The 25,397-nt window shown below is 41.7% G+C and overlaps 2 protein-coding genes across 3 annotated transcripts in view; both read left to right on the plus strand.

Moving 5' to 3' along the window:
- Positions 1-791: 791 nt before the first annotated feature.
- Positions 792-5,912, plus strand: mrps33 (mitochondrial ribosomal protein S33). Its single transcript, XM_084049807.1, has 3 exons — positions 792-957; positions 2,291-2,511; positions 5,020-5,912. The coding sequence occupies exons 2-3, from the start codon at positions 2,297-2,299 to the stop codon at positions 5,123-5,125; spliced, it is 321 nt and encodes a 106-aa protein (XP_083905933.1). The 5' UTR covers positions 792-957; positions 2,291-2,296; the 3' UTR covers positions 5,126-5,912.
- Positions 5,913-7,881: 1,969 nt separating this feature from the next.
- The window catches only part of braf (B-Raf proto-oncogene, serine/threonine kinase), a 33,033-nt gene continuing 15,517 nt past the window's right edge, over positions 7,882-25,397 (plus strand). For both annotated transcript variants that reach the window (XM_084049802.1, XM_084049801.1), the window contains exons 1-6: positions 7,882-8,118; positions 15,981-16,082; positions 17,870-18,151; positions 21,754-21,857; positions 23,028-23,130; positions 24,884-25,032. In XM_084049802.1, the coding sequence (XP_083905928.1) occupies positions 7,888-8,118; positions 15,981-16,082; positions 17,870-18,151; positions 21,754-21,857; positions 23,028-23,130; positions 24,884-25,032 (971 nt within the window). In that variant the 5' untranslated portion in view covers positions 7,882-7,887. The remainder of the gene's footprint in view (positions 8,119-15,980; positions 16,083-17,869; positions 18,152-21,753; positions 21,858-23,027; positions 23,131-24,883; positions 25,033-25,397) is intronic.

Genomic DNA, 25,397 nt, shown 5'->3' on the forward strand with positions numbered 1-25,397 from the left:
ACAATTTTGAGGTGCTTTTACTTTACTGGAGTATTTTCCAATTGTCTATACTTTTACTTCTACTCCACTACATCTCAGAGGCAATTAGTTACTTTTCAGATATACATTAACCACTTCAGCCCTGTTTTATACGTAGGCTATTTTCAAAATTCAAACATGTCAGTACTTTTACTTTTGGTACTTTAAGTACATTTTGATACCAATACTTTTGTACTTTTACTCAAGTAAATTTTGAATTCCAGACTTTTACTTGTCACAGAGTATTTATACATTGTGTTATTGATACTTTTACTTAAGTAAAACATTTGAGTAGTTTTTCCACCACTGGCAACAACAAGCGGAACTATGTGTACAGACAGTCAGCATTGCTGTACGACTTTTACAGAGAGGGACAAGTCATTTTCCAGATTTGCACAACAAAAACAATATATGCTGGAAAATAATGTAATGAAACATACATTAACCACTTTAGCCCTATTTTATACATAGGCCATTTGAAAATAGCCGATCTACAAGCTCGACGCGCTGTGAGCTTGTAGATCGGCTATTTTCAAATATTTAGTACTTTTACTTTTGGTACTTTAAGTACATTTTGATGCCAATACTTTTGTACTTTTACTCAAGTAAATTTTTAATTCTGGACTTTTACTTGTAACAGAGTATTTTTATATTGCAGTATTGGTACTTTTACTCAAGTAAAGAATTTGAGTACTTTTTCCACCACTGCATACGAGAGGAACGTTAATAAAACAAGACGGAAGCTGACCAGCCCGGACCAGTCAACAGTGTTACGCAAGCGGAAGTGGGCTGTAGTGTTCATGCCTGAAGGTTAGCTAACGTCAGAACAGCTAGATTAAACGTATACTATATATCATACATTATATATTATATATATTTATACATTTTGGTTTGAACTGGCAGCAGTAGTACGGCTCTCCTGACTCTCCTCTGACTCAGGTAACGTTCATGCTTACACTATCCTTCATTCTGCATGGGGTCTGTGCTGTTTTCATAATGAATGTCAACAAACCCATGGCCACTTGCATCCATATCACAGACCATACTGTAAGACATTCACAGGTGTTAGTGTTACCAATGATACTAATGAAGGCTCTGTTCCATTTAGTGTAGCACAGTGGCTCTCAGATTTGTCAATTTCCACAACCCCCATAACTCCCCCATAACCGAGAGTGTACAAATGGAACCAAATGGACCCGTAAGGGTCCATTTGGTTCATTGACAAATCTGACAAATCTGAGAGCCACTGTGCTACACTAAATGGAACAGAGCCTTCATTAGTATCATTGGTAACACCTGTGAAGGAAGTGTTAATATGGCTGCTGTGCATAGAGCCTATTTTTAAATGGACTACAAATCTATATAGGGCTGAAGTGGTTAATGTATGCTTTTTTAAATATTAATCAAAATCTACAAAGTAACTAGTAACTAAAGTGTTTAAATAATTGTAATGGAGTAAAATTATAATATGTGGGTCCGAGATGTAGTGGAGTAGAAATAAAAGTATTGGAAGTTGGAAATACTCGAAGTAAAGTACAAATACCTCAAAATTGGACTTAAGTAAATCTACTTGGTTAATTTCCACCACTGCACGACAAGACAGACAGATATAAACAAGACATAACAATAAGACAAACAAACACCAGACTATAATGCATGTTAAACATGAGTAATTAACCTATCATAATGAGGTACTGTGTATAGGCAACCACAATACAACAGTTGGACACAATAACAATTAGGCCTGTACAAAACACAGCAGTCACACAGCAGAGTCAAGATGACCCGTGATAGGATCCCAGATGTACTCGAATGTTGCTAGACTGCCACCACTGCACTTTATCATGCATTTACCAGTGTCAATCAAACATTTGAAAATATTTGTTGACAGCGACCACGAGAAGATCTTACCTTGTTGTGACGTTAGATTTAGCACAGAATTCTACGATTCCTGTAGTTGGGGGGGGGGGAGAAACCGAGGGCATGCAGTAGTTAAAACATTTCAAAAAGAGTTGTGAGCGTGTAGATGGGCTATTTATGCTATCTTTGAAATAGGGCCTTGGATAGGTTAGGTTAGCCTTGGATCAAGACTATCATAGATGTATTTTATGGAGTCTGACTTCATCTGTGATAGTCTTTCTTGATCCAAGGCTAGGTTTAAGTGTCGTTTACACTATTATTTTGCTGGGGACCCCCCTCAAGGATGTAAACCGCAGGATCACTTCATAGGGAAAGATTTTCAACACTGATTGTTCTTCCCTCCTTGTCCCAGAGAGAGATGGCCGGTCTTTCCTCGTACGCAGTCCGCATGGCCCGTCTCAGCGCCCGCATCTTTGGGGACGTGGTGCGTCCGACGGACACGAGGTCCATGAAGGTGGTGCAGCTGTTCAAGGAGCCTCCCATGGCCCAGAGGAAGGATGTGTACGACTGGTACCCTCAGCACAGGATCTACTATGCCATGACCCAGAAGCTGAGGTTTATGGGACTATTCAGGTACTGCATTTCTTCTCGCCTTCAAGTTTGGGCACAGTTTGTGCTGATGGCTGCCATCGTCTTCTTTTTTTTTTCCTTTTGTTTAGGTTATTCAAAGTACATGGAGTTGTGTATGGTGGTTAATTGGCAGAATTTGATTTCTTTAATTGCTTTAACCGTCATACACAGAGGGTTTAAAGGCAATTGAGGATAAAACAAATAAAGTCATAGACTTATTTCCACTTTGGTCCCCTCACACAGAATCGAAAAACAGAAGATATTCATTAATACAAATGCGCCTAGAGTTCTTTTAACACTTAATCCCAAAATTGGTGTATACATCTGTGTCCTACTAACACCCTGTCCTTACCATCAGTAATATGTTCACTAAATGGGTACAACTTGACGTGAGATCCGTAGCTGATAAATAAGTAAAAATGTCATTAAGCAAATTTGGGGCTGCATTTTGTGGTTAATGTCAGATTTAGTTCTGAGTGCAAGCCCACTTAAGTGTCATTGCTCTAGAGACTTTTATGCTGAAACTAGCTTACCTCAATTTGGGATGTCATTAACCACTTGAACCCTAGCGCCTTCTGGATGTTTAAGACTTAAACCCTCTAGTCTGGACAAAAGTTTAATCTTCAGACTCCACCTTAGCCCATAGCACTTGGGTGCATTTGTTTAATACCTGGCATCCTATAGTTTCTATAGTTTAAATGTACAGATTATTATACTTTTATATTATATTGTTTAGATTAGACTGATGCTAGGTTCTTGGTTTACCTATGATCCTAGATTACTGAGGCACTAAACTGTCTCTCTGTATTTGATGTATGTGTTTACCTTGCCACTGTAAGTCACTCTGGATGAAGAGTGTCTGCTAAATCCTTAAATTGTAAATTAAGAGTACGGTAGGCTAGATCCACTCACTGCACTGGGATGTGAACGATGCCAGCAGCCAGGCTGCAAGTGACAAGCACTGCGCAAATCAGTGTGACAAGCCCCCCAAATCACCTATAGTATTACTTAATTGGCTTGCATTTGCTTATTTTGCTTGTGAAAAAGACATGACAGTAATATGGGTGCAAAATGTAAAATTAAAATGTATAAAATCCATTAAGACCTGAGGCCGATTCTACAAATGCCTTCTAAATCAGCAGTTCAAACACATTTTCAAAAACAATGTTCACACACAGCAGATACACAATTATTCAGTAAATGTTTAGTAGGGGCATCCTATTTGATAGCTGAATATCCACACACACCCCTAGTGGCTCTGCCATGCAACTAAGTATAAATGAAGCATAACTGTGTCATCTCACAGAACACAGCCAATATGCTAAAACAGGGGTTCTCAAACTTTTTTATTCCACGACCCTATTTTATAAGGGATTTTTGTTGGGCAACCCCCCCCCCCCCCCTCGATTTTATTTTATTTTTGACCACTGACTGTAGCTGCGGTTGGTAACTGGTCTAGTTGTCTGTCTGTGAGAATGATCTAACCGCTGCGATTGGTAATGTTACATCGCAATCTAAATTTAACTCCGCGAGGTTACAGATGGAACCAAATGTACCCGTGGTCCATGTATTTGTACCACCCGCTCATGTTGAACATAAAGTCCTAAGTAAATCGTTTATGAACAGCTAAAATCAGTTTGTGTGTCTCAGCCTCTGGGGCTTGTGTGTGTTGTCTTGTGTGAATGTGTTGCTGCTTGTGCCCGGGTCGGTGTTGGAGGCAGAGCTATGTGTGTGACTGTGTTTATCAGAAGTCAAGTGGCTGTACTCACTTAAAAATATATATATTTCTTCTTTTTTTGGCTGCCAATGCGCAACCCCACTTTGGGTCACGAGTCTCACGACCCATAGTTTGAGAACCGCTGTGCTAAAGCATAGTGATATGTAACTACAATTTTCACAATTCTGGGAAATTGCAAAGTGTGGTTGCGCCGACGCCTGTCGCGGCTCCCGGTGAGACCGGTCATTTTGGCATATGGTGGCCCTCTTAGGGCAACCACACTAAATAGTGGTGTGGCTTTGGAAATCAAATGTACTTTACTGAAGTGTGAGTGTGTCCTCTTGAAGGCTGTTGAAATGTGTTTGAATTTATTTGACCTATGGAAACCTGCACATATCCGGCATATGGTAAAATAAGCAAGTAGAGGTCGTAGTTAACTGTGGATTTTACAAACAGCTAAGAGGCACGTTGTGCTTCCAACTCTTAGTTGATTGTAAAATCAAGGTAAACCACAATTTTATTATTCTTAAAAGTTTAAAAGTTAGTTCCTATCTCACTAAGATTTGCCCCCCTGTAGTAACGCTGAGGGCCCCCTAGGGGTCCCGGACCCCCTGTTGAAGACCCATGTTGTAAACAATACGTAGACACAGTGATCCTGACACAAGCGGTCCTAGGTGTGTGTTACTAAGTAGTTTAGTACGGGACTTGGCCAATTAGACTCTACGTTTTAGAATGTAAACTGCAGTAAGCATGACCTAATGATCACACTTTCCTCGTTCCTCTTTTCTCCTCAGAGATGAACACGAGGACTTCAAGGAGGAGATGCGTCGCTTGAGGAAGCTGCGAGGCAAAGGGAAGCCAAAGAAGGGCGAAGGAAAGCGAGCCACCAAGAAAAAATGAGATTCTGTCAGACGGATATATACGTAGACTTGATGACCCTGGAGCTTCAGGCTCACAGAACCTCAGACAGTGTTTTGTCTTTCTGTGGGTGGACAGAGGGCATTGGCAGCGTTCTATTTCAGAACTGTGACAACCACCCAACTCGCCGCGGAAGACAGGACATTCTTTTGAATGCACTTTTGATCATGCGATCAATATGATAGTTTATAAAAAGCTGTAAAGATGCTCTTTGTCCATTAATGTTTATGCATCAACTTGGCCTTGTTATGTGTCAACTTGCGTCTTGTTTGGAGGAGGTGTTTTGTTTTTGAACACAATGCAAAACGAAGGTGTTTTGATTTCACGTGTATTAAACATAAAATAAAACATGAAATGATGTGAATGGTTTCTGTCAAACGATCAGCAACATATGTTGGAGGATCTGAAAATGTGAGGACAAGAAATTGGTGTAAAAAAAAATTAAACGTTATTGTCACATCACAGGTTTACAGATGTAAAAAAAGTTTTTCTTCGTCATAACAAGCTCTCATTTGTTGTATTCTGGGGAAACGGGGGAAAAGAACAGCTAGAGAAAAACAAGATGAACACAAGTGTCAACTATTCCTAATATGAGTAGAATAAATATATCGTTGCTCTCGGGAAGAAACCTTGTATATCCACATTTCAACTTGTGTCTTTTTTGTAAGTTAATGCCCTACTTCATCATACAAGAGGATCACACAAAAGTAGTAAAAATAGCTGATCTACATGCTCACAACACCTCGCGATGCGAGCCGTTTCTCTATTTTAAAATGTTTTTATAATTATGAAAAACACAATTTTGGACAGGAAGGTTTCTGTCCGACAGCGACAATATACAGTATAAGGTGCATATGTCTGAAAGAAAAATAAAACTATTCACATGCTATTATGTTGATATTGTTAACACTTTCTAGGACATGAATAAAATCTCTTATTATAGAACATTACTGACAGAATTTATCCTGTTTCAAAATGGTGGCTCATATAATGGTGAGGTAGATTAAATGTGATATTAAGATATTTGGTGTCCATATGTTGATGTTTGTCAAGTGTTCTCTAAACTTCATTAATTATACAACGCAGGCTGCAGTGTGCCACCTGTTCTCTGGCCATGTTATGTACTCTATGGCTTTATTTACTGTAAACAGACTGATGGATTACAAGGGTGAAAGGGAAACGGTACTCTGTTCCAAGTAAAAGACCTATTCAAAATTGTACCAGTATAAGTACAAACATATTGGCATCAAAATATACTTACAGTACCAAAGTAGAAGCACTAAAACTTCCAACTTCAATCAACTTATTACAAAAATAGATGCGGCACAATGCTATTTTTGAATAGCAGAAGTCCAAAATAGGGTTTGTAATCTAAATCTGCTAGTTAACTAGTAAATAAAGCTGTCAAGTACTGATATTGTAGTGGAATAAAAAGTATATTTGCCTCTGAGATGTAGTGTAATGGAAGTATAATGTATACTCAAGTAAAAGTACCTCAAAATTGTCCTTAAAGGGGAAATCCACCCATTTTCAATATTTAACTATGTCATTAATATAGCATAAAGGAGTTGTGTGGAAATAAGAAAAAAGTTCCCCCCTTTCTGTGTTGCCTTGAACTGGAGGATTGATTTTGGGTTTAACATTGCAAATTACAACATGATGACTCATCGTGTTGTAATTTGCCATGTTAAACCCAAAATCAATCTTCCAGTTCAAGGCAATACAGAAAGGGGGGAACTTTTTTCTTATTTCGACACAACTCCTTTATGCTATATTAATGACATAGTTAAATATTGAAAATGGGTGGATTTCCCCTTTAAGTACAGCACTTGAGTAAAAGTACTTAGTTAAGTTCCACCACCAGACCAGAGGAAGCAATCGTGATTCTTTCTAAGGGACATAATTTCATTAATTAAAATATACCATATTGAAGAACTCAATAGGTTTACCAGCCCTTCTTATAATCCAGTCGTTCCAATGACTAAATGAATACATCCTCAGCTGTTAAGACAAGGTGATATGCCTGTCCAAGTTGGAATTCAAAATGTCAGTGGAAGTTGATTGAACATTGATGTTAAAACTCAGAAACAGTGTAACATGTAACACCATAATTTAGGTTGATAGTTAATTCAACTGGAAGTGTTTCCACTGTATGTTATAGAGCAGTTGTTTTCAAAGTGCGATCCGGGGACCCTTTGAGGGGGTCCTAGGGTTCCTGTTAAATAATTGATAGTTAAGAACCAAGGACACTTTTACCGGTCTGTAACTATGTCAGTGTACAAATGGAACCAAATGGACCCTTTCTAAGTGAACCTCTCAGAGTTATGGGGGTCCTTGGCCACGCACGCACGCACACGCACGCACGCGCGCGCGCACACACACACACACACACACACACACACACACACACACACACACACACACACACACACACACACACACACACACACACACACACACACATTTTCTAATGGTTATTTGTGTTTGTAATGGTATTTTGTACTGTAATTATTAAGTAATGAGGTACATTTACTTGAGTAGACGGTAAAGAAAAAGAAAAAGAAGGGGGAAAAAAACAGCCGGGTTGCGTCTCTGTCTCCCCCTACTGGCCAATGGGGGTTATGCCCCTACTTACCTCTCTGTCTCCCCCTACTGGCCAACGGGGGTCACCACGCCCCCCCCCCTCTATTATTTTCCACTCAGTTTTTTTCTCTCTCTGCTGCTCTCTGCTCTCGCAGTTTAAAATGGCGGCGTTGAGCAGCAGCGCCGAGTCCCCACCGCCGCCCGTGTTCAACGGAGACACCATGGTGGACCGCGAAGATCCGGAGGAGGAGGACAGGGAGCAGCGGGGACTCGACGAGCTGGGAGCGCAGGGATCAGTGGGAGTGGGCGCCGGGAGCGGTGGTCCCGACGATCCCACCACCACCTGCCCCTCCGCGGGGAGGAGGATACCTGAATGTCCGCAGGATGAGGAGGTAAAGGCTGGGGACGGGGTGGTGGTGGTGGTGGTGGAGGAGGTGGACTGGACTGGACTGGACGGAAGGCATCGTGAGGGGGGGGGGGGGGGGGGTAGACTATAGATCAGTGGTTCCCAAACGTTTTAGCTCAAGACCCAGAAGAGAAATGTAGACGTTTGCCCGATACCCCCCAAACTAGTGAAAATAGCAGATCTACAAGCTCACAACAGCGCTGGGTTATGAGCTTGTAGATCGGCTATTTACTTGCATAATTATTTTATATATTTTTATATAATTTGTGGATTTAAAAAAAAATGTATTCATGACATTATTTTGAAAAACATTGAATTTTTTTTTTCTTCTGTTTTGACATTTTTTTTTACTCGTGACCCATAAAAATGTGTCCGCCGCGACCCTCCAATGGGTCCCGACCCACTGTTTGGGAAACGGTGGACTAGATACCAGATAGAGACCCTTTCCAAGACCCACAACAACCGTAGAGAGCTACCGTCCGTATACTAGTCTACCGGGGGGCTGGAGGAGATCTGATCATGTGGGAGAGAGAGAGAGGGAGAGACGGGCTCTGGATGTTGGAAACACCGGGGCTGTGTAACATCATGGATCTGTGGTGGTGGTGGGGGCTGGGGGCTGGGGGGGGGGGGGCGTGCAATGCATTGCAGGGTGGCGAGACGATGCACGCAAAAAAATGAAAAAATGTAATCCATTTTTAATCCAAACATCGTGCAAACGTCGCCCTCTCCTCCTCCTCCTCCTCTCCCTCTCCACCACACACGCACACACACGCACGCACGCACCCGCACAGTCTATGAAAACGGGCATTTTGCGATGGGACAACAAAATAAGAGCGTGGGGGGGCAGGCAATGTTTATTTCTAGGCCTGCGTTTATTTCATTGGCTTTATTTTTATTTATTTGTTCTCCCCCCCCAGCCATACTGTAGCTGCTATCACTGTACTGCTGCAGCCGACGACAGAGGCATTACCGCTGGCACGGCTTGTTGCCTTGCCTCAAACACAATGCTTTATATCACAGACACTAGACAGTGCTTCTCAAAACAGTTTAATTTCAAGGACCCCCCCCCCATAACTCTTGAGTGTACACTTCAAAATGGAACCAAATGGTCCATTTGGTTCCATTTTGTACACGCTCAGAGTTGCAGACCTGTAAGGGGTCCACTTGGAACCCCCTCAGAGAACCCAGAGAACCCACAGCCCTTGTATCCTAGCTTAAGACCGGTGTTGTTGACAGTGACACAACGTAAGACAAGTCAGTGACTTGGTTTCTTAATCGTTGAGGTGGCAAAAGTTTGTTTTCACAAGAGACCCACTGTCATGCTTAGCCTCAAAGCAATGATGATAATGGTGGTGGTGATGATGATGATGATGATGATGATGATGGCTCACTTGTGAGTGAAGTGCTTTTTTGCCCAATAGACTTTTTTGCAACACAGGCGACAGTGTTGCGGGATTTATTATGTACCCTAACAACACACACACACACACACACACACACACACACACACACACACACACACACACACACACACACACACACACACACACACACACACACACACACACACACACACACACACACACACACACACACACACACACACACACACACACTCTCTCATACACACGTAACAACAGTGTGTACGTCAGACCGAGAAGGCCCCTTCGACCCCAATAGTAAAATATTGCTGTCGCAACAAGTAAGGGTGGCACCAAACCGTTGTATTTCAGCACCTCTTGTCATTACGCCAGAAGAGCCATGTGAAGATGACACAACCGCACTGTTTCACATGATGTCACACTCCTTTTTAAACGTTATCAGATATCTAAAAGGGAACTCTTTAAGCTGTGTCATGGACATAAATGGAGTTAAACCCTCTATACTTAGAGAAAGGGACCTGAGCTGGCTCTGTACTTGTTTCCTTCTACACCAAATCTCTTAGCAGTAGCCGATCTATAAGCTCACAATGTGGCACGTTGCTGCAACGCGTTGTTGTGAGCTTGTAGATCGGCTATTTCTGAGCGAATGTTTCCCCCCCAAAATAGGGATGCTAGGGCTCAAGTGGTTAGTGTTGCCTGGCCTATGGCATGCTTATACTGTATTAGAAGACTTTCAACTACCAGTTCTTTTCACTATCAAATTGTTCTAGCTCAGAAATAGGCCTACACTTATTCTAAAATTCTAACAAAACATGTTTTTCTTTTCTCTTAAAAATAATGAATCATATTCATATAGGCCCCATAAGGGTTTCAATCGTACAGAGTAGACCCGTAAGGGTCTGTTTGATTCCTAACTATCATTCATTTAGCTGAGTAGGACTTATTTCTTGAACCCCCCCCCCCCCAACACACACACACACACACACACACACACACACACACACACACACACACACACACACACACACACACACACACACACACACACACACACACACACACACACACACACTGGGAACCAGTGGTTTAAAGACTGTATGGGGTGAGTGTCTGAATGAATGTTGTGTCTTTCACTCTCTCCTGTTAAACAGCATTAAGAGACCAGGTTTGCATCCTAAGCAAGCCCTGACCCAGCATAGGACACAGGAGCTCTCTTAGGCCCTGTTCAGACTGGCAACCCAAAGCCGGCTCCAAATCCGATTTCCTATCAAGATTGGAGTCAGATTGGTTTTACGCAGGTTGAACAAGGCTAAGGCCATGTTGGGAAAACGCTGTCGTAGAAAGACATCAAACTTAGTTTGTGGCCTTTGTTGATAAGCGCCAGGCTTCAACAAGAGAGTTTAGTAAGGGATAGAATGTTGAGTGTTACAGCTACATCTCTAGTGGGCATATTACTTACTCTGCTGGTGCTGTTGTAAGAAGATGGTCACGTCATTCATTTGTTAAAGAAGGAAGGGCTCGCAACTCACTTTTAAAACAAGCAGCTTGCCAGAATAAAGTTTGGAGTGTTTCAAAAGTGAGTTGCGAAGCCCTTCCTTCTTTAACTATTTGCCTGCCACTGACGAGTTTGACGAGATTTTGTGTTTTCAGTAGTTTTCCGGCAGATGGCGCTGTTTGCTAACCTATGAATGATGCCGTGCCTCAGATTTTGTACACTAAGAGTTATGGGGGTTCTTGAAATTACAAAGTTTTAGAACCAATAATTTAGGAATAAATACATTTTTTTATTTATTCCTTTTAATAATTTAATTTTATTAGTTGTTAAAGTGCAGCTACAAGTCAGTAAAATAATGTAAATAGTACAGTAATACTAATAGTTTAAAACAGTCATGCAACATCAACTGAAGCATTCAAAATATTACTGTGTAAATGAAATATCATGTGATAATGCGTGTGATATGCGTGGTATCAGAATGGCATAGACTGGCATACTCGCCGATTCCAGCTTTTAGGCAGTATCGGCAGCTTTAACGATACTGGTATGTGGTATCGGAACAAGCAAATCTTTACAAAGTGCAGGAAACCTGTCTGTCCATATATTACTGTAATTGTGACTAGGGCTGTCACAATTACAAATTTAAGTTAACAATTAATTGTCACTCAAATAATTGCGATTTATGACTTGATTGTGTCCTGCATTGAACATTGGAACATATGAATACAATTTTAATTATTGTTTGGCGTTTATACTTTGTAATAAAAGATGGCACAAAGCAGATATGACAAATAACTTTAATATACAAATCATATTTTTACATATTTAATAATTGTATTCATATTAAAAAAATCAGAAATAGCTGATTTTGACGATTATGCAAAAATAATCGCAATTATGTCAAATAGTTGTGATTACACGATTATGTAATAATTGTGACAGCCCTAATCGTGACAGTATTGATGTTTATCATCAGGCATAAAAATGACTTGTACATGTGTATGTCAGCAGGCGTCAAAGTAGGATCTCCACGGTGTTCCAGCAAAATGGAGAATAGTAAAATAATTAAAAACCCTTCCATTCGTCAGCAGAATCAGATTGAGAGAAGTAGAGATTATCTGGCCATGGTTTTCACTCTCCTTTTTTATCTGTCCTCCTGGTGGCAACATCCAGTACCGTCTTGTGTCCAGTCATCCGTAAATTACATATAAACAGGTCAGGGTCATAGGACTTTATTTATGTGCGAATTTGTTTCCCAAAGGGTTTGTGGGTGGAGGACATTATTGTACAATCTTTTTATGCATCAGGGATTTCTCTCTAAAAAAAAAGCTTAGCTACAGTAGCAAAGCTTTGCATGCTTGCTAAACTAATGTCACACTCCCTGACTCACTCGCTCCCATCGCCAAGAGGAACACGTTGGAAACTCAATGTTTTAGTTAGCTGTAGCCCTTGGGAGTGTATGATTAATGGTTCAGTGACAAGCAGATTGAGTGACTTTTGCAGGGTTATGGTCAAATATATGCTATATTATTTTCAAGGAAGAATTGTCAGCTATATTAATGCAGGGTAGATGACATAAAAAGTGAAATGTAGCTACTCCTGTGTGTGTGATATTTCTGGAAGAATGCTATTGTCCTAGTACCACAAGTATTTAAATGAATTCAACCTATAAATCTCCAATATGTCTATCCTCCAAGTAGCTATGAAATCAAGTGGTGATGGTCGGCTTATTTCATTTGGCAGGTCTTGGACAAGGCACGTAATCCAGTTAAACTGCTATTCATTTAATAGGATCAGTCAGTTTACTTAATGCTGAGGCTGAAGTCTTCGTCAAGATAGTCAAATAAAAATTCAGATTAGACGGGGGACCCTTCTTGATGTTGCTTGATAGATTTAATTGGCCAGCAAACATTGGGGTTCAAGTTTGATTTGTTGATTGGCCTAGAGAGTGCCAAGAGGTCTTTTTATTTATGTATTTTACCAGAGGTCTCATTGAGATCAGAAGTCTATTTTACAAGAGATACCTGGCCAAGATAGCAGCCATATACAACAACAATAATCAGAACACACTCATACAACATATGCAACATGCATATAAGTCCACAATAAAAAAAACATTAAGAAATTGGCCTCAAGAAAAACAATGGCATGCCTCTTTTAAACACATCCTTTATGATGCCCTTAAGTGCATCAAGGGACATAAATGTGATCGTTTTGTAAATTGTTCCATGACCAAGGTGCACAGTAGGAAAATGCTGTTTGCCCCAGATCTGTCCAAACCCGAGGAACATTAACCCACTAAAACCGGGGAGGCATCTCTAAGATTTTATTCAAAAGTAGCAGATGATCAATGTTTTGATAGCCGCGTTATGAGCTTGTAGATCTGCTGTTTTTGAAAAATCTTGAACAATTGCAAATCTTCTTCTGAACATATATATATATTTTTCTCAAATCTTTGCTTTTGGAGGTCCCTGGAACAAAATATTTTGGGAGTGCTTGAAATAAAAAAGTTTGAGCACCACTGATATAGCAACATTTTAACAGTTTTTCAGAAAACTGTTAGGATTTAGAAGACATTTGTAGAATTGGCCTCAGGTCTTAATGGGTTAAAAAGCAACCGCTTGGAGGAGTGTGGTTGGTAACTAGCAGAGCTGGGACAGAGGAGGTTACAGAGGTAAGCTGGAGGTTTACCCAGCATCGCTTTATAGATCAAAATAAACCAATGCTGTTTGTCAGCAGACATTATGTATCTGCCTCGACTTGGTTCCATACCAGTTCAGAAGCCAGACCTTTAGTAAGTCCAGTTTTCCAACGGCTCAATCCCTGCTCTCGTCTGTGCCTAGAGCCAGACCGATGGCATACTTTTGGGTCCGATGCGAGCAGAGTCCTAGACTGCAGATTATCGATGTTTCGTCAAAAAGTGCTTATGTTTATCACAACAACATGAACTGAACTTTTATTTTGCTTTTTGAACATTTTCATAAGTAGTCGATCCGCAAGCTCGTGACGTGTCACGGCGCATTGTGAGCTTGTGGATGGGCTATTTTTGATAGTTTTGTGTTCTATTTGAAACTATTGAAAAATTTGACAGACAAATGATGACACGTCCAAATTAGGGATGCCAGGCTAAAAGTGTCTAAAAATCTGAACACACCGGCCACATAACTGCAGTCACTGCTGTCGTTAAAAAAAAAGAAGATAAATGATGGCTGATACATCAACGTGGCTGCACCACAAACATAAGTACAGTTCTTCAGGGAAGGGGGGCGGGGGGAATCATTGCAGGCCCAACTTCTTGCGGTTCAGTAGCAGAAAGGAAAAATCATCCAACTGCATTCTGTTTAGTCTCCTCGATCCAGTGCAATGTTCCAGAGCCGTGCTGCTCACTCTCACCTTGTCACCGAGTGCAAACCCTCGAATGCCTGGGACATCGACGCAGAACATTGCCCTCTTTCACTGTTCGGGGTGTGTCGGGAGGCTCGGGGAGAGCGTGTGTGGGGGGGGGAGGACTCTAGCCAGATTCTTCCTATATGTCTGCCAACTAGGCCTGTCACAATTTTTACATAATCGCCTGATCGCAATTATTTGAGCTAAATCGCAGTTATTTTTGCATAATCGTCAGAATAATTTCCATACATTTGTTTCATTTCCAACTGTTGCAAAAATGTTCATACTGTACCTTTTCAAACATTTACAAAAACAGCTCACAGCTGTGGAAAGTAGAAAATTACGAGAGGTTTGGGTTACATTAATCTCTCAAGAACAGATTCTGCTCTCCGCTTGAATCTGTCGAGGGGGTTCGTCATATCGCGTACGCACTGGCCTACAAGTGGGCGTGCCTTCAGATCAGGAAGCAGGCCGCACTTTACCCAATCAAATGTAGTGGGCGGGATTTACGTGTGTACCGATCCTTCCCCACTAGAAACAAACCGAAACTAATTTAACATTAGCGTCCGCGGAGCAGACAAAACCACGGAAAGATATTCACATTTTAACTTGCTCTTTCATCATAGAAACAAGTGGGCTTATAACCAAAACGATCCATGTTCTCTGGGAGAAGTGGTGTTAGTGTTCCGTGTAGAAATATTGTTAGTGGGAATGAAAACAAAGTCGCACCACCGGAAGTAAAAGGCTGAAGGCAGACCAAAACCCCGGTTTCCTTGTGCACGTGTGCGCCATTTTGTTCCCCCCAGAGCTAAGTAAAATAGTTAAAAACAGCAGAGGGTGCTGTTTTTTCTTTTTTATTTGGCGATGGGTTCCCAGATTGGGGTTACATAGGTTACTATGCGGCCCTCACACCTACCTCGGGGGCTTAGTCAGAGTACCCGTCTGTGTCCCTTTTATGCACTTGTATGGAGAGCTCTGCATCTGTCAGTTCTTGTCCCTTTTATACCCATGTATGGAGATCCCTGATGTCATCAGTATATGCCCATTGGCATGCCCATATATAGGTATATCTGTTGGATTGGCGGTTCTGGACAACTGGATATATATACGTATGGACATATCGGTCGAAAAGGCGGTTCTGGACAACCGCATACCCAAACTACTCGATGGCGGGAGCCAGGCACTGCGCTCTCTTGAGTCCTTGCCGATGCATGTGTCGAGTTTGAAGTCTGTTGGTCCCATATATGCACATGACCATATATGGGCTAATTGTAGTTCAGTAAAAGTACAATATCTGCCTCAGAGATGTAGTGGCGTAAAATTATAGACAATACTCCAGTAAAGTAAAAGTACCTCAAAATTGTGCAATAATACAGTACTTGAGTAAATGTACTTTATATTTTATTAATGTTCAATTCCCACCAAAACACGATAAAATCATTAATTTATATAACTGACTAATTACATCATGACAACTATAATGTCATGACGGTGACAGCCCTGGTGCCAGGGCATGCTGCTCTTTTCACACATTCTAGCCAGTTTGTTGATGTGAGTTTGTGACGTCTGCGCTTTGCCCTCCAGATCTGGAACATCAAGCAGATGATAAAGTTGACACAAGAGCACCTGGAGGCCCTGCTGGATAAATTCGGAGGAGAGCACAACCCTCCGTCCATATACCTGGAGGTAAGAGAAGTTGGATTGGAAGGAAACGTGTATGCATGTCGATTCAAACGCCTGATGCTTTGTTCATCAAAAAACTAAGGAGACGGTTCTTTCTATTTTGGCGTATACACCGGTGGTTCAACTTTTTGTGATTTCATGGGCACCGCACCCTGGTTTGGTATGCATTAGGTCACGGACCCCCATAACTCCATTTGGCTCCATTTGTACACTGTCAGAGTTACTGACCTGTAGGGGTCCATTTGGTTCTTAACTATCAATAATTTAGCTGGGGACCCCCCTGGAACCCCCTTAAGGACACCTGGGGGCCCAGGGCCCCACTTTGAGAACCACTAGTATAGACAAACACATTTCCCTCGTGGCCGCAGAGAGTTCAGTAGAGACGCAGCCATGGGCATTATCGTGCAACGAGGCGAAGTTTAACCACACGACAGTACAATACTAAGCAGGTGAAAGGCAATAACTCGTCGTGTTTTTTATGTGAAAAATATATGTATTTCCACTCAAGGTGAAGGAAACCAAGTTTATTCAAAGATGATCATCACGGCAGGACCTACCCTGGCTTGCTATAAGCCGAGACCGGCAAGCCTCTCGCCCCCTAAGCCCCCAACAGGGCAAAAGTTTCAGAGAGGAGCAATCTTTGATACTTCTTATACACATAGAAATCGTCCTTGAATGGTCACGTAGGCATGCTAAACTAATAGACACTATAACAATAATAGTTAAAGGTAGGGTAAGTGATATTTTTGGTCTAAAACAAAAAGTATTAAATAAACAGAAAATACATTTTCCGGTAGGTGTCAAAATCTCAACCAATCAGGAGAAAGTACCTATTTTTAAGCTTCATTTTTATAGTGTTCCAGTTCCAATTTTGCCTGCTCATTTCTTAGTGTCATCACTTCCAATTACACTTGTTTTATCTATATCCTGATTGAGTTCTCTATCCTGATTGGATAAAATTGGAAATGAAACTGAAACTGAAACGAAAATGCATTTTCTGTTTTATAAAGAGCTGGAGAGACAAGGAGACTCCTGTTACTGAACAAACACTCTATAGCAATGAGTACTATCAGAATATAGAGCTATTTAACACTTATTTTAACCAAAGAAAATCACTTACCCTACCTTTTAAGCTGACCGTTTCAGAAATATTCTTGATGTATAATTATGTCATTCAATCATTATGTTGGCAACTGTTGACTTAGACTTTAATGATGGCAGCAGGAGTTTAAAATCTACAAAGCTACAATCCGAGTTGAGCTGGCTTCAACTGCAGCTACAAAGCTACAAAACGACCAAGTGTTGTTTTAACCATTTCCACTCACCATCTCTCTTCATAGAATTCCTACTCTTAATGGGGGGAAACATATGATTTCCATCAGCCAGTTTCCATGTTCTTTTTAATCCCAGACTTTAGATTTTCCTCTATATTTTTCTCGCTCGTCGGGTCACATGCTTGACATCAACGAGCGTGTTGATCAACACTTCAACAGCGACTCGGCGACAGTTATGCTGCGTCGCGTTGTATCTTTCGTGACTGTGTTCACGCCGGCAGCTACAAAAGATACAAAGCTACACAGCACATCTGTCGCTTTGTAGCTAAAGTTGTAGCCAGCACAACTTTTTTTCAAGCTGTCATAGCTTTTGTAGCAGCTACAAACGTTGGCTGTAGCTTCGTATCTTCATGTCGCTGTATTCCATTGAAAGTGAATGGTAGACAGTATCTTTGTAGCTGCCAGTGTGAACACCGCATTACTTTCTGTCATGACATCATGTTTCTCAACCCGCAGGCGTATGAGGAGTACACCAGCAAGCTGGACGCCCTTCAGCAGAGAGAGCAGCAGCTCCTGGAGGCCATGGGCAACGGCACAGACTTCTCCTGCTCCTCCCCGACGCCGGGCCTCCAGGACGTGAACATGGGGGGCTGCGGAGGCGGCTCGGCCCAAGCCTTCCCATCGGCCCCCAACACCCTGGCCGTGCTGCAGAGCCCCTGCGACGCAGCGCGCGCCAACCCCCGCTCGCCACAGAAGCCCATCGTCAGAGTGTTTCTACCCAACAAGCAGCGGACAGTGGTAGGTCGGCTGTAGGGCTACTGGGCAATAGGCTCTATGCACGGCAGCCATACTGGAAAGAAAATCCTTACATCCTCCATACGTGTTACCAATGATACTAATGAAGGCTCTGTTCCATTCTGGTCAAACGGAGTCAGGGAGGCTGATATTGTGCATGTTGGCTCACTGGAAACACTCTGCTACACAGGTGGGTCTCAAAGTGTTGTCCAGGGACCCTCATGGTTCCAAATGGCCCCTTACGGGTGTGTCATTCTGAGAGTGTACAAATGTCACAGGTTCACTTGGTTCCATTTGTACACTCAGAGTTATGGGGGTCCTTGAAATTAAAACGTTTGAGAACCGCTGTGCTACACTAAATGGAACAGAGCCTTCATTAGTATCATTGGTAACACATGTGAAGAAAGTAAGGAAGAGGCCCAATGTCTTTACAGTATGGCTGCTGTGCATAGAGCCAACTAACTGAAAATATATCGAAACCGATATTTAGACTGAGTAACAGACTTAATCTTGTTCATGTTGGTTAAAAGAAAAAATCGAGGAGGAGGTTTTAATTTCTTATGTAGGGTAAGTGATATTTTTTCGTTAATCTTTTAACAAAACGTTTAGTTTTAAAGCACTATATTGTGATAGTAATCATTGCTAGTGTTTCTTCAGTAGCAGGAGTCTCTGCGTCTCTTCAGCTCTTTAATGAACAGAAAATACATTTTTAGATACTCTAGGTGGCCAATTTTCAGCCAATCAGGATCAGCTTCAATATGTGTTTGATTTCAAATTTAGTTCTGCTCATTTCTTTGTGTCATCACTTCCAATTTCACTTGTTTATCCTGTATCCTGTGTGAGTTCTCTCTCCTGATTGGATAAAATTGGTATCCCGACCTGAAAATATTTTTTTGGTTTAATCGAGCGCTTGAGGGACGGGGAGACCCCTGTTACTGAACAAACTCTATATACCAATGAGTACTATCAGAAAATAAAGCAATGTAACACTTATTTTAACAAAAAAAATCACTTGCCCTACCTTTAGCCCTGTAATATACTTTGTTGGTTTTGAATTATGATTTTTGCCTGTGCCCAAAACAAACCAACACTACTGAGCTCGGTACACAGCCGATACATTGCTGATACCGATGTTGTCAAAAAAAGTCAAATATATTGGTCTGGCTTTACTTGGAAGCATAAAACAGAATAGCCAGCAGCACTCTGAAGTCCTTCTGGTATTTATTTTTTATTAATAACAAGGCAGAGGCATACACTGACTTGTTTCGGCGTCAAGCCTTCCTCAGCGTGTGATATAGGATATAGCAAGCGAACCGTTGGGGACAGAGCCTTCAGTGTGGCAGCCCCCACACTGTGTAACTCTCTCCCAATGGAGATTTGCCATGCTCCAACACTGGACACTTTTAAGGCTACCTTGAAAAGACACCTATTCTCTCAGGCTTATGGCAAATTGTTGTTTTGTTTGGTTGTTCCTTGTTTTTGTTGTAAAGCGTCTATTGGGGTCATGAAAGGCGCTATATAAAAAAAGTTGAACTGAAAATGTACTTACAGTGGGGCGCCAATGGCCTAGGTTCGATTCCTGAGCCCTGAAGACCTTTCCTGCGTGTCACTCCCTGTCTCTCTCTCTCCCTGCTCTTGTCACTCTACTATATACTATCCAAATAAAGGCAGAAAAGCCCCCAAAAAAATCTTTAAAAAAAGTACCTACAGTACCAAAGTAAAAGTACTACATTAAAAAACTAGTTGAAATCTTTGGAAAACAGCCAATCTACAAGCTCACAACTTGTTGCAATGCGACGCATTGTGAGCTTGCAGATCGGTAATCTTTTAATAGATGGGAGTATAGCATAGGCCGTAACCTGGTTAATGTATGTTTTGTAATGATATCTAATATCTGCAAAGTAACTCGGAACTAAAGTTTTCAAATATGTGTAGTGGAGTAAAAAAAAAAAGTACAATAATTGCCTCTGAGATGTAATAGAAGTATAAAGAAACAAAAATAAAATGTCTAAATTGTTCAGTACTTGAGTAAATGTACTTTAGTTACTTTCCACCACTGTGTGGAGTGCCTATTTCTGACAAAGGTCTGTGTTCCAAGGGTCTGACTGTCCCAACAGATTGGCGCACAGTGTGAGACCAAGGGGAATGTAGGTGACCCCCTTTACTTTGATTAGCTGCACAGTGGGACACTGTCGCCTTGCAGAAAGCTTTTCATGCAAGCAGGCCCGCCAAGACATGGGTTGGGATCCTTTTTTAGGACAGTGGTTCTCAAACTTTTTCATGTCAAGGACCCCCAAATTGATATGTATTTGGCCACGGACGCCCATCTGAAAAGGTTTTGTGCCAGGGACCCCCAGAAGAAAAGATGTATATAATTTATTTTCACAATTATTCAAAATATTTTCAAAAATAGCAGATGTACAAGCTCGCAGCGCGGCAGGAAGTGAAGCGCTGTGAGCTTGTAGATCTGATATTTTTTTAATAGCCAACGTATTAACGCATAAAGTGGTTAACATTATTTTGATGCTATTTTAACTACTTTTGCTCGGGACTTCTTGGAACCCCCTCAAGAACATCCGGGGGTCCCCAGACCCCACTTTGAGAAACGATGCCTTTTAGGATTTTAACGATTCAGATTCCTTAAAGATTCCCTCTTAACGGTTTTCTTTAACAATTCCTATATTTTAAAGAAATCTATAAATCTATATCATGACATGATGTTTAAACGACTAGGAAGCAAGCCTAAATAAGCAACTACACTTTAGAAACAAGCCCCCCCCCCCCCCCCCCCCAATAAAATGCAACCCGCAACTACCAATATTTACAAGTGATTTGACAGAAAAAAAGAGCCCAGATTTGCTTATAATACGCAGACCTGGCAACACTGGCTCCAAGCCTTTTTCCAAAAATGTAAAAGTTTTGTGACCATAAAGAAAGGCTAATTTATACCAGCCTTTTTTTCCCAGCTGAAAATACATATTTAATTACTTGTTAGAAATGTCTTAAATGATATTAATTTAAATGGCATAGTATAGTCTGGCATATATTCAGTTTGTGAAAACAATAGTAATAAAATATAATAAGAATGGAGCGACTATTATATTGTACAGTATACCGTACATGCAGAAAACATTTGGCAACCAGACCTTATAATGAATGTCCCATAGGTAAGGATCACCATCCTTTTCTAGACCTCCAAGGGGGACTGATTGCCACTCCAGGGAGTTCTTTCTCCTTTTTAGTAGGGCAAATACTTCATTTGGAAGGTGATTCAGCAAAAGCTTCCTAAAGTGGTACCATTTTCAGGTGCAAATGTAATTCCTGTTTGCGTGAACAAAGATCAGTCAGTTTGGTTTATGTCAGATATATTGCCTGTTTTCAGACTACTCTGCTGCTGGACCACGCTACGTTTCAAGATTTTTCAAAAAGGTTTAGAAACAGCTGATGTAAAAGCTCGCAGTGCGGCTCGAAGTGACCTTTCACACGGTTTCACAAATCGCATATTAGGCCTAACAGCATTTTTTTTCAGTCGTGAGATTTTATTTTTGCTTGAATCCATGTGTCACTTGACTGGCTGTGACCCTCTGTGTGTCTTTGTGTTGCAGGTCCCTGCCCGCTGTGGGATGACTGTAAGGGACTCGCTGAAGAAAGCTCTAATGATGCGGGGTCTCATCCCAGAATGTTGTGCCGTCCTTAGGATACAGGACGGGTAAGGCCATTCGGATTAGTCACAAAACAACAAAACGAATGGAGTGTACATGTTTAAACCTCTTAAAACCCTTATATACTTCGTTGACCGGGGTCCCCCAGGCCAGGGGTATAATACTTGGTCCCCTTTCTCTTTTCCCTCTACAACGAAACTCTTCGCAGAAAATAGCCGATCTGCAAGCTCACAATGAGCTTGTAGATCATTGGCCAGAAGTTTGTCTTATGACGTGCCCAAAGTAGGGACACTAGGGTTCATCATGTGTTCAATAATCTCTCAAGAACAGATTCTGCTCTCCGCTTGAATCTGTCAGGGGGTTCGTCATAACGTGTACGCACTGCCTACAAGTGGGCGTGCCTTCAGATCAGGAAGCAGGCCGCGCTTTACCCAATCAAATGTAGTGGGCGGGATTTACTGTCTGTGCTCTCGCTTCCCACTGAAAACAAACCGAAACTCATTTAACAATAGCGTCCTCGGAGCAGACAAAATCACGGAAATATATTCACATTTTAACTTGCTCTTTCATCATAGAAACAAGTGGGCTTATAACCAAAACGATCCATGTTATCTGGGAGAAGTGGTGTTAGTGTTCCATGTAGAAATATTGTTAGTGGGAATGAAAACATAAGCGCACCACCGGAAGTGGAGCGCTGAGGGCAGACCAAAAACCCTGGTTTCCTTGCGCACGGGTGCTCCGTTCAGCTCCCCCCAGAGCCAAGTGAAAGAGTAAAAAAACGCAGAGGGCGCTGTTTTTCCTTTTTATTTGGCTTTGGGTTCCCAGATTGTGTGTTTAATAATGACATATTCTGGGTGCTCGGGTGGCACAGCGGTAAAGGGCCTGCCCACCACCATGGAGGTTGTGGGTTAGAAGAATCCACCGTAGTGCATCTGTCTTTGTTGAGCGTCTCTACACGAAACCAATTGGTCCTTTTTCGGGGGAGGAAGCCGGGTGGGGAGGGTGATAGTTGTCACTGCTCGTACTCCTACGGGCTGTAGGAGTAGGATGAAGGCTCTGCGTCCTACCAGTGGGGGCTCCTCACTGGCAGGTGAGCCAGTGACAACACACAGAAATATGTGTGGGGAGGAATTAATTGGCATATTGACTAAATTGTGGAGAAAAATGGATAAAAAGCAACAGGCCAAAAAACGAAAACCCTCCACTTGCCGTTTCAGAGAGAAGAAGCCCATTGGCTGGGACACGGACATCTCGTGGCTTACAGGAGAGGAGCTGCATGTCGAAGTGTTGGAAAATGTTCCGCTGACCACACACAACTTTGTAAGTATGGCGCCGGTTATCATAACAATAACAATAATAACAATATTGCCCCCTTTCTCTTGCACTGTAGATTTCGTACATGGATCGAAGTTCTAAGTTGCCACGACTGATTTCAGTCATTTGAATTCCGTAGAAGCCAGCATGTCTTCAGCGTGTCTTCAGCATGTCTTCAGCATGTCTTCAGCATGTTGCGCACCGCAAAAAGCCAATATCGGCTATTTTCGGTTATTAGTTATTAAGATTAAAGAGTATTTGAAGTGGTCAAACTAGCAGTAGAATGCATGTTCAGCGTCTTCCATAAACCCTAATGGTCTTGATTATTTCATAAAGGCAAAGGTTAAAGCCTCAATCTGCAATGTTTTCAACTGGTTGGCTGTATGTAGAACGGCAAGAACATTTAGAACAATAATACCTGTAACATCATAATTCTATACATTGTGCTAATTGTTTAGGAAGCGGATAACTAGAGGGCGATGTCCTTTCATGCTATTTCACAAAACACAGTTTAGGACTTGGCCTGACAAAAGGTCATGAGATTTTATTTTTGCTTTTATTCCATGGATTGTATCAATCGGTTGCTTGCGTTTAGAAAAGTTATGGGATGTACTGCGCAAGCCCTGGAGTGAAGTTGAACAAGTTATTGAGAACAGGAGCACAATGTACAGTACATACTCCTAGCTGTTGGTTAGCTCATCCAGTTTGTTCTTCTGTCTGACAGTGTTTGCCTTCCACCTGCAATGTACAGAATGCAGCTGCTAGACTTTTAACCAACACACGACGCAGGGCACATATCACACCTGTGCTAGTGGTTACCCATTGACTGCACAATTGATTAAAAAAAATATTTGGTAATCACTTTTAAAACACTTCACTGTTTGGCCCCTTCCAATCTAACAGCATTATTGTCCCTTAAAGGAGAATTCCGGTCATTTTAAGTGTTATGTTTGATGTGTGTCAAATCACTTACCAACGTAGGAATGAAAATTGCTTATCTCTCTGCATGGCAGCCCCAGGTTGCCAGGTCGGGAGAGAAACCAGCAACCAGCATTAGCTCGTTCTGTTATTAGCCGTTAGCTTGTCGGGAGTTTTAGCGCCTGTTACATTATCATGGGACTCAACAATGAGTACTAGAAGCAAAAAAACAGACTTTGCATTGGTTAAAATAGGCGAATTTGGGCTATCCTATATCCTCCTATAATGACAACGGTGGGGGTCGATAGGGGGCTCTGTGGAGTTACGCGATTTTCATTCCTACGTTGGTAAGTGATTTGACACACATCAAACATAACACTTAAAATGACAGGAATTCTCCTTTAAGGAGAATGTGAGACTGCTTAGGTCCTCGGACAAAGGCCTTCTCGCTGTCCCAAAAACTAGGCTAAAAACTAAAGGTGAGCGTGCCTTTGCAGTCGTAGCCGACACTCTGTGGAATGGTCTTCCAATGGCATTAAGATAAAACGGAGTACCTTTGAGTACCTTCAAAAACCTGCTAAAAACCTATTTGTTTCGTAAGCACGTACATTTGTAATGCTGTTCTGTTTTGTTTTATCCTTTTCTTTTAATATTTTCTTTTTATCTGTAGGTATTGTTTTGCATGTACAGCACCTTGTAACATTTGTTTTGAAAGGCGCTTTATAAATACATATTTACCGTACAGAATGTCTGACAAGTCTCTTTCTCTGTGTCTCTCTGTCTCTTTCTGTGTCTCTCTCTGTCTCTCTCTCTGTCTATACTGTGTGTTTTGTTTCGTTAGGTGAGGAAGACTTTCTTCACTCTGGCCTTCTGTGACTTCTGTCGGAAGCTCCTGTTCCAGGGGTTCCGCTGCCAGACGTGTGGCTACAAGTTCCACCAGCGCTGCAGCACCGAGGTTCCCCTCATGTGTGTCAACTACGACCAGCTAGAGTACGTCCCCCCCACAATGAAACAGTATATACACACCACAGTTTAGAGAGAAACAACTAGTGGATCGAGAGCAACACTACACAAGCTAAAACTTTGTAATAAAGCATGGCTCCTCAACAGGGTGTCCGGGACCCCTAGGGGTACTAAGAGTTACTACAGGGGGGTCGCCAAATCTTTGTGATAGGAACCTTTAACCTTAGCATCCCTATTCTAGGGGTAACATTTGCTGAAAATAGCAGATCTAGCTCACAACGCATCGCAGCGTGATGAGTTGTGAGATGGTGGTGATGGTTAAAGCATAACCATCACCACCTAGACTATTGTCTCGATCTCTTGCCTCATCAATTACTGATTGATCCAGAATT

Source organism: Gymnoscopelus microlampas, assembly GCF_963454915.1.
Source record: "Gymnoscopelus microlampas genome assembly, chromosome: 23".
NCBI classification, from domain to species: domain Eukaryota; kingdom Metazoa; phylum Chordata; class Actinopteri; order Myctophiformes; family Myctophidae; genus Gymnoscopelus; species Gymnoscopelus microlampas.